The sequence below is a fragment of the Telopea speciosissima genome, chromosome 8 (genome assembly GCF_018873765.1).
Source record: "Telopea speciosissima isolate NSW1024214 ecotype Mountain lineage chromosome 8, Tspe_v1, whole genome shotgun sequence".
NCBI lineage: Eukaryota > Viridiplantae > Streptophyta > Magnoliopsida > Proteales > Proteaceae > Telopea > Telopea speciosissima.
In genome coordinates, this window is record NC_057923.1 from 55,570,272 (window position 1) to 55,580,867 (window position 10,596).

Genomic DNA, 10,596 nt, shown 5'->3' on the forward strand with positions numbered 1-10,596 from the left:
TAGCATCGTGCTTAGAATTGGCAATGAGGGTTTATTTTAATCTCTTTGCAAACTCTCTAATTAATTTAGTAAGAAGTAAGAAGACTATCTAAAGAAACATTAAACTGATTAATTACTTAATTAATGATCTTCTTAATTTTAAAAATCAAAGAGGACTAATCAAATGCACCTGATGAAGTTAAAAATAATAAAGCTAAGACCAAGACCTCAAACACCCAAGGCCCAGCCAGCAATCCCAGTCTCTACAGTCCCAACTCCCAACAAAGCCAGCCAGCAACTACTGAATCTTTAAGCAAAGCCCACCTCCTCCCCCCTTTCACCATTAATCTCCTTTAACCTCTTGTATTGTTTTCTTCTTAAAGTCAACACCTGTGAGGAGAGTTCACGTGAGCAAGCACAGCTCTCTCTCTCTCTCTCTCCTTCTCCTCCTTCTTCTTCTTCTTCTTCTTTTTTTGTGTTCTTCTTCTGCAAACCTCATCTTCTAAGATCCATTAATCCTCGTACATGAGCAACAAGACAAACAGTCACCACTTCCCTTTTGTTTTTGTCTCTTTTATAGACATTGGCCCACTTTCCCTCATTACCTTGCCTTTTAAGCACTCCTTCCTCCTCTCATAAACCCCTTTCTTTTCCCCTTGAAGCCTTAACACCCCCCTCCCATATCTCTCTTTCTCTTTCTCTCTCTCTATTTTTTTCTCTGCAACTCCTCTCCATAGCCAAGGAGCATGCTTGGATGTCCAGAGACAGGTAATTAATTGAAACAGAAAAATTGAATAAAACCTTTTTTCACCCACTCTCTCTACATAAGTATCAAAACCCTAATCCTAATTTTTCCATTCTGTGCTAACTTAACCACCCAAAATCTTATTTGAACTTTCTTCTTCCATCAACTACTAACATTCATGTTATACAAATGAATTAAATTTAGGGTTTTGTTTGGTTTTTTCAGAGATAGACTTGATGAGATAGGTAAGAAGATCAAGAGAGAAGCAGATGCATCTGATCGAATGGGAAGAAGACACATGTTGGGCCCTTCTGGGACCCTTAATACCATTACACCTTGTGCTGCTTGTAAGCTCCTAAGAAGAAGGTGTGCTCAAGAATGCCCTTTCTCTCCTTACTTCTCACCTCATGAGCCTCAAAAGTTTGCTTCTGTTCATAAAGTCTTTGGTGCAAGCAATGTCTCCAAGATGCTAGTGGTGAGAAACCCTAATTTTTTCCTTTCCCCCCTTCTTGATTGTGTGAATCAAATTAATTAAACCCTAATTTTCTTTTCTCATTTGAAATGGTTTTCATCATCAATCAATACAGGAAGTACCAGAGAGCCAGAGAGCCGACGCTGCGAATAGTCTTGTTTACGAAGCGAATGTGAGGCTTAGAGATCCAGTTTATGGGTGCATGGGTGCAATCTCAGCTTTACAACAACAAGTTCAATCTTTACAAGTTGAGCTTAATGCAGTAAGAAGTGAGATAATGAAGTATAAGTATAGGGAAACTAGTGCTAATCTCCTTTCATCCTCACATGCTGCTGCTTTGCTTTCTACCGTGGCTGTGTCAGTTGCTGCACCACCACCACCACCATCACCGGCGCGTTCTCATCCTCCGCCGCAACCTCCTGCAACTGCCACTGCTATTCTTGCTGCTACTGGTGCTGCTCCTACTGCTTCTTCTTCTTCTTCTACCATGTATACTCCCCCTTCTACTACCATCGACTATAGTTCCATTACTAGTGAAAATGTCTCCTATTTTGGTTAGAATTTTTAAGGGCTTCTTCAATTCCATTTTACATCTTTCTTATTTTTCTTATTAAGAACCATGTGGAAATAAGGGGAAAGAAATTAATATTGGATTGTTTGGGTTTATTTTCCCCTTTTCTTGAAAAAACAAAAAATAAATATTAATCATTAATCATGATTACAAAGGTGTTAAAATCTCTTAAATCTTGATGGGTTTCTTAATTTTCATTACTCAAAGATGAAATTACTTCTTTTTCTGTTCATTTTTATGTTCTAATGATGAAGTAAAGTAAAACCCTAGAAGAAGAAGAAGAAGAAGAAGAAGAAGTCAGGGAAGAACAAGTACTTGTCCAAAAGTCCACAACACAAGCTAGGGTTGATTTCAGGTTTCAAAAGAATATTGAGTGGAAGCTCCGGCAACAATTTTGATTTTCTGATGATTCAACTCCGGCAATCTTTAGGGGCTGAGAGTGGACAGGCTGGTGGTAGTTCATTGCACGTGCAGGTATCTGGTTCACTGAGCTGAATCTTAGGGTTTGAGTGCATGTTTTTCTGTGCCAATGAAGCATCATTGAAGGAAGGGGAGACAAAAGGTATGGTTGTTATATTGTGATTCTTCCATGTAGGTCAGAGAAACTTCTAAGAATTTATTTGGTGATAACTTATGAGTTTAATGGGGGCAGAAGTAAATGCCCCTTTACCTTACTTGTGGCACCCAAGAAAAATTGAAAAAATAATGTTTATGTTGAAAGTTTTTCTTCACCTTCAAATGAAGAGAATCTAGTCATTGGTAAGAGATTTTCTCTTTACCAATATTGTAGGTATATTGAGCATTTTGAAGAAGGTTGTGTTTGGTGCGTTGGTCAAGTGTTCACTTGCTGAATGCTTGGTCACGGATTCCAGTCCTGGAAATAGTCTCTTCGGAAATAGGGATAAGGTTGCGTACATCTGACCCTTCCCAGACCGTGCTAAACGCGATAGCCTTGTGCACTGGGTACGACTTTTTTTTTTATTTTTACTGAGCATTTTCAAGTATTTGAATGTCACATATTATTAGGCTCTTTATATTCTCCTTCAATTTAGATCTATTGAAACACTCAAAAATTATTTACAATAAACTTATCTGTTTTAATCATCTCAAAATGCATTCCAAGAATATATGCATACCATCTATGACTTCATCACTTCAATTTTGAGGCCAAAGTCTGAACTCTGAATGTGTTCTCTCGGTAAATTTACTCTGCGCTTGGTACGTGTACATTCTTGGAATGCGTTCTAGTTCCATTTCGCATTCTTGAACAATAAAAACAACTATTTTTATTATCCAAGAATGCGAAATCAACCTAGAATGCATACCAAACGCAACCTTAGATACAATTGGTTATACAGATACAACTTTCTTTGCTTACACACTTTATGTTTTTGCTTGTGGCCGGCTTGAAATGGGCTAAATTAGTGCCCTAGCACTTGGTCAAGAAGTTTCAATTTCTAAAATACAAATTATGGAGAGAGAGAGAGAGAGAGAGAGAGAGACTTATTACATGTATGTTGAGAGAGAAGAAAGTCACAAATTAATTGTGATTAATTGTAATGTACAGTTGGGTGGTCAACGATCTCGCCAGCTACTTATACTTTGTAAATAAATTGTTGGGGTTTCTTGGCGTGTGGAGATCAACCTGAGTGGGAAAGGGGGAAAGAGAAACCAATCAATTTATATATCATTAATAATTTTTAAGAAACATTGGGAAGTGTATTGTATGTATCTCTTCTACATATATATATATCTAAAAACTATTTATATAAATATATTTTTTATGATTTTATGAAGACTATAGAGAGATGTGATAGAATTTGGTCTCCCGTCGTGGTTGCTTCAAAGTGTGGCATCTTATCTTGTCTTTTCTAAACTCTTTCCTACTTATAAATTCTTCTATTAAAAATCTGTCGGCTTCCTCAAAAGAATTCTAATCTTGCTTCTTCTTCCCTCCAAAAATCTTCATCATTTTCTGAATTAATATTCTCCATGCAACAAGTGAGTTTGGCTAGGGTTTCAAAACCCCTTAAATATAAAATATATATATAAAGTTCTCATCCACTGAACCTAGCTAGATTATGGTACTCTTAGGGCAATTCTAGGGATTTAGAAAGGTTGCCATGATCTCTTTTAAGGAATATTGCTCTTTTCTATGACACATGAGAGAGGGTGGACTTTGGAGCAACGGTAAGGTTGCTCCATTGTGATCAATTGATCATGGATTTGAGTCGTTGGAAATAGTCTTTCCGCGAAACGGAAGGTAAGACTGCGTACATTATGATCCCGCCTAGACCCCACAGTGGCGGGAGCTTTGTGCACTGGGTATGCCCTATTTCTATGGCACATGAGAGAGGCCTCACAGTCTTACATACTATGTCTTCATATAATGTTGGTGTATATTGAACTTAGCATTGCATGTCAAGTGATGAGTTCCAATGTTTACTATGTAAGCTACCACTTGTATCTACTAATAGTCATAAACCTTTGGGGAATTGAAGTGTTTCAGTGGGAGCCAATGAGAGCGCGCCCAGAAGCATCCAGTGAGTGGTCATTTCCGCCTTTCATGGGATGGGGTGGTCATTTTGCCCCCTCTATGTCTGGGTTGGGGCAGTACACTTCCAACAGGAAATATTTCTCCTAAACCTTTATAGTCATTTAATTATTGGATTCAAAAAATGAAAGTGAGAAATATCAGGCCAAATTCAAACAAAATAAAATGATTGATGAGGGGTGGTTCTCAAAATCAATCTAGCTTCTCAAGCACAGGATTAGTTTCTAGCAGTTATTTCCATCACATTTGCTAAACCCCACCTCCAACCTATCCATTCATTGTTTAATTCCTGTGGTACATTAATGTTATCAACAAGCTTCAGCATCACAATAAGAATCATGAAAATGTATGCAAAAACAAACTAATAAGATAAGACTTAAGATTCAATTAGGTGATATTGAGAGATTCAATTCATTGACATGTACCCATTGGAAATGGAAATCAAATACTTCGTTGAATGATTGCTTATAAGAAAATCCAGCCTTCAATGAGCTTCTCATCTTATGATTCTCTTATTCATACCCCTGGTTGCAGTATGATATATATATGTATCAAATTAACAATGAGAACTGTATTAGGATTAGGGATGTAAATGGATAATCAAAATTCGAATCCGAATCTGCATTCATATCTGTTTAGGGACATCCATATTTGTTTAGAGATATTCGAAAAAATAATCCTAATACTCCGATTAAAATCCATAAAAAAAAAAAATCCGAATATTTAATAATAAAAAATTAAGTAAATAATGATTTTGAGGGTTTTTGAAGATTCAACAGGTTCTAGAATATAATGAAAAGAGAATCATGATCTAAGAGATATGGATTGAGAGTGAATTGTATCCGCTAGGGGGAGGAAGGTCCGGGTAACACAAGGTAGAGATGTAAACGAATGGTCGAAAATCCGAATCCGATCCGCATACGAATCCGTTTAGAGGTATCCGTATTCGGCCAGGGAATATCCGACTCCGATCTTATTCTAATTTAGGATGCACAACCTAGTAATTAATAACCATCCATGTCATCAAGAAGCTAGAATCCATGTTTTCTAACTTTTTGTGGTCTAGGCCTAAGTTGGAAAGAAGAATTCACTACACTACTTGGGATACCATTTGTAAGCCCATATACCCAAAAGGGAAGGAGGGTTGGGTATACGACGGATCAAGGACATGAATGTCGCTGAGATCCTTAAGCAAGTCTGGTGGGTGGCATCTAAGAGAGATTCTTTATGGGTGAAATGGGTCCATTCTAGGTACAATTGAAAATGGATTCTATTTGGACATTGCAGCCGGTTCAAAATTGTTCATGGGTTTGGAGGAAGATGTCTAAGTATAGATCCCATGCATAGCCGTTCATTTAACACATTGTTGGAGATGGGTCCTCTACCTATATTTGGCTTGATCCTTGATACCCGTCAGGGATATTGATCAACATATTTGGGGACAGAATATGGTATGATGCAGATTTAATAGACTAGCTAAAGTTGAATCCATTCTATTTAAGGGCAGGTGGAATCATGATCCACCAACTTCTGGGGCCTTTATTGAGGTATGGGGGTAACTGGGCTGTATTCGGCACAGAGATGTGGTTGATGATGATGCCATCATTTGGAAAGGTTCCCTTTCTGGGATCTTCTCAACTAGATCAGCCTGGGACATTGTGAGGTGTCCTTCAGCTACAATGACATGTGTATCTACTGTATGGTTCAACAACGTACTGTATTCCTAGACATTCAGCGACGAATTGGAGAGGCTTGGTTGATGGCCTTCATACTAAAGATCAGCTTAGGAAGAGGAATGTATTGGTCCCCCCTTTTTGTTGTTTTTGTTAGGCGGGTTTCGAGAGTAGGGACCACCTATTCTTTGGGTGCTCGTTTACTAAACAAATTTGGAGGAGCATAAAATGACTTTGCTCTCCATCTGGAAGACTTGGGAGCAACATCATCATATATGGAAGCCCAGTGGGTTGGGAAGAAATTAATTTGATGGGGATTCTATTGGGCGCATTGCTAAGCTGGCTTTTTGTTAGACTATTACTCATATTTGGAAAGAGAGAAACTTACGTATATTTTGGAATAGAACAAGGCCGATGCTCTCCCTTATTTCTGATATCCGTGCAGATGTAAAAGACGGGTGTAGAACTGTCATTCCAAAAGGGAAGAAATCTCCAAGGAATTTATTCCTTGTCGAGAAGTGGGGGATCCATTCATTTTGGGTGATGAGATGATTTTGGTTCAGTTTTTGTTAGTGGTCTAGGCTTGAGGAGTGGCCTATTGGTGAATTCCTCTTGTTTTCTTTGGGTTGGGGCCGGCCTTCCTTGGTTTCTTGGATCTATCCATGAATCTATCTTAGGCTGCCTTTGCAGGATGTAATTGTTTTGTTTCTTTGGAATAAATTGATATTACCTATCCAAAAAAAAAAAAAAAATACCACCCATTTATGTAACCCATCTGGTAATTGCTAGTTAATTGCTAAACTAAAGATGTTTATCATCTATTTTTTACTCTTTTTTTTTTTTTGGGGGGGGGGGGGGGGAGGGGGTTGGTAGCTAGAGGGGTTCATTGTAGTCAGAAGACTTGAGACCAAACATCAAAACCCAGAATTTGCTAGATTAGATAGTTCATTCAAGTTCAAATAAAATTTATCTTATTTCTTAGATGGACTTAAAGATATTAAACTTTGTTAGAATTCGAAAGGCATAATATATACAGTAAAAAATAAATGCTGATTCATCTTTGAAAAGAACTCCTTACCTGAATCCCAATGCCATAAAATTGGATTCATTTTGACTCTCTCTCTTTCTCTCTCTCAGAGACACATAAAGCACCCATACGTGTTCTCTTAATTTGTAGTCTTAACCTTCAAAGGACCACCGACCACATGCTTTGAATTTGTTAAGGAATAAATCATAATAAAATTAATTAATATTATTCCTTAATTAAGACAGTTAAATGAAGATGAAAGGGATATCATATATCAGCAAGATTGATGACACATCTTTAAATGGTATGGCATTGGGGAATGAAATGAAAGGACTAATAAATTGTATTTAATAATCCTTAACACATGATGACCTTGGAAAGTTTAATTATTAAGACCATATTAAAAAAGTTCTAATTATATTTAACTGCAATAGCATTTATTTTGGGGTTGGTTGACTGGTTCTAATTAATATGGATGTCAAGAAGGACATAACATATTGTCCAGTGGCTTTACAACTCTAATGCTAAATTTATAATCCTTTTTTGCTTGTCACAGAATAAAAGATAACTACTCTCTTCCATTTTAAACAACCCACAAACCTTTTAATCAAGAAACCAATCTCCTAACTCACTCTTATTCTCTTTCCTTCCTTAGTTGCCTAATATTAGTGCTCTCTCTCTCTCTCTCTCTCTCTCTCTCTCTCTCTCTCTCTCTCTCTCTAAAGCAAAATACTTATAGAAGCAAAAATACTAAAAAACTACAAATTTCTCAATAAATTATAATTTTAAATAAATAACCGTCGCTAAAAGGTCCTCCTCAGAAGCAGTAAAAATAAAATTCCACTAAGTGCTCAATGTATTATATTTTTCTCCAACATTATGCGAGACAATAACATAATGGTAAGTCGTTTTCAAAAATTTTTAAAAATATACTTTTTAACCTTAACTTAAAATTTTTTTAAGAAAAAATAAAACAAGGAGCAATCAAAAGAAGGTTTTATATTTTAAATGCACCTATCGAGGGATAGCTTCTTAAATTATTGAGTTACTTCTTCAATTTATTTCAGCAAGTTGGCAAACTCCTAGTCTTTACATTGATAGACTCCCAAGATAAGGATACGTATATTTGACTAGAATGGTTAAATAAATGGGAGAGGATTCCCACAACGCCAATGTGAGGAAGAATCTACATCCCACACCCATGGTGGTACAGATAACAACTGATCATCCACATGAGACCTATATGGCTATATGGTCAGAGTAGGCGAGAGAAAATAATAAAAAGCCACATGTTAGAGGGGAATGGTACTTTGGCATTGTGGAAAGTTTTTCCCCAATATTTATTTATCCGTTCATTTGGATAGATTTTGGTTCTAATGGTTTAAGACTTGTGTAGAATCGAGGGTTTAATCTTTTGAGGGAAAATGATGTACACAATGCTGGTAGTATATACCTTCTTACACTCTATCCTTTCTGACCAAATGAACCCCCTATATACAAATCGTGAGATACTTACTCTCATTCACCCTATTGGCTTAGTATAGGAGATGCCAATACAAAAAGGCGACATAAATGCCTTTCCAATCTTGTTATTATGTTTACAGGTTTTAAATGAGGGTGAACCTTGGTGCAACTAAAAGGTAGCTCCATTGTGACCAAATGGTCATGGGTTCCAATCTTTGAAAATAGCTTTTTTTGAAACAGTGGTAAGGCTGCATACATTATGACCCTCTGCAGAACCCGCAACCGGGGAGCCTTGGGGACACTTGGTTTAAATTTGTGTTTTCATGATGTATGATTAGAGAATATTTTGAGATTCTTTAAACTGTGAGATCCACATGCCTTTGATAGTTTTCCATATGCCTAGAGGAGAGTTGAAATGCTGGCAGCGTTTTTTTTTGTAGTATCCACCAATGTCTTGGAAAATATACAAATGAAAAACTGCTTCCTTTTACTGGTTTCCACTTAGGGATGTAAACGGATCGGATTCGGCTCGGATGAGCAATATCCTCATCTGCATTCGATTAGATTTCGGACGGATTTGGATAGTGCTAAACGGATACGGACACGGATACGGATCGGATGTTTTATCCGTTTACATGTAAATATAGCTTTTCGGATAGCTATAGCCTATCCATATCCGCATCCGTTTAGCTTTGGGACAGATTCGAATAGTGCTAAGCAGATACAGACATGAATACGAAAACGGATTTTGACTATTCATTTACCCCCGCTATTTCCACTGCTTTCTTAGCCCTATAAATTGTTTTTTTCTACCATTTTCAAACAAAAAACGCGTATGAACTTTTGGAGTTTGTTTTTTAGGAGTGCAATGGGAGGTTGTGAACAACGCGTATGGACTTTATGGACTTGGAGATTGAGAATTAGATAGTCAAAACATAGTTAAAGAGTACTTAATGAAGATCCCCATTTGAGCATCACTTCCCCTTCTTGCACGCTTCTCCATGTTTGCACCTTTCTGTTTTTTTTTTGTTCTTCATTTTCAATCTGAGACTCTCAAGCTAGCTCAACCCACATCTTGACCAGATTCACAATTGGTGCAGCTAAGATCTAGAGATATCAAAATTGCACCAACTCCAATTCGATCTAGCTTGTTATTTATATAGTCTTCCTGTCGGCTATGCCATCTCCACCATCCATCTCTCTCTCTCTCTCTGTTTTTGAGAACAATTAAAGCATCATTCAAGTTTCTAACTTAATAAGAATATAAGTTTGACTTATGTTATTTGTAATATGATAAAGTTTGAGGAAACGAACAATCTGACTAAACATCACTGAAATTTATGTTATACTAAACAAATTGAATTATGACCAAATCAATTGTTTAAACAGAGAGCCAGCTAAAACCCTTATTTCCATGCTTGTCTACTCCAGACTACTAGAAGAATAATAAAAATGGAAAGGATGATATGAAGGATCTAACCAACTGGGTTCTTCTTGGATTCGGCTTCTTTCTCAAACCCCGACAATCCATCCTGATCAAGACGGCTGTATTCTGTGGGCAAGTATATGCCCCAAAACCCAATAACACAAACGGGGTGCACAGGAGGTAAGGAGTGTCTCTCACGATTCACATACCAGAAGACCCACATGGTTAAGAAGAAAAGACTGTGAGAGAATGTATACCACCAAGCAGTGTGTGCATCATTTTCCCTAACACAAACAAGAGCAAGAGATCGCTACCTAGTCGTGTAACCCCTAACACCAGCATAAGGGCTAGTGTTACTGAGAGCCCCTAACACTTGCTTCTGTGTTTGGGCACATGAGCCAAACGACCAGGCAGCATTCTTTTCCCCCATAAATACATTTATATGTACGTACAAATTCAGTATAAGCAATCCATATTTAGATAATTTGCAATTGAGATAAAAGTACAATTTCCCTATTTATTTCGATTTATATGGGTCTACAATCTTTCCACCTTTCTAGCTTACCTTAGTTGTTACTACAATATGATCATTTATCTCTTACCCCCAAAAAAAAAAAAAAAAATCATTTCTCCTCGTGATTTTCCAAATGAGCTTTGTAAAATTGTAAAATGTGATTCTGTCCAG

General features: G+C 37.1%; 1 protein-coding gene across 1 annotated transcript; it reads left to right on the plus strand.

The window, feature by feature from the left end:
* The first annotated feature begins 454 nt into the window (after positions 1 to 454).
* On the plus strand, positions 455 to 1,862 carry LOC122671861 (LOB domain-containing protein 15-like). Its single transcript, XM_043869318.1, has 3 exons — positions 455 to 747; positions 950 to 1,199; positions 1,312 to 1,862. The coding sequence occupies exons 1-3, from the start codon at positions 734 to 736 to the stop codon at positions 1,753 to 1,755; spliced, it is 708 nt and encodes a 235-aa protein (XP_043725253.1). The 5' UTR covers positions 455 to 733; the 3' UTR covers positions 1,756 to 1,862.
* Positions 1,863 to 10,596: the final 8,734 nt, after the last annotated feature.

Coding starts and splice junctions, on each gene's coding strand:
- LOC122671861 (XM_043869318.1), top strand. Junction 1,200..1,311: donor ATGTCTCCAAGATGCTAGTG/GTGAGAAACCCT, acceptor CAATCAATACAG/GAAGTACCAGAGAGCCAGAG.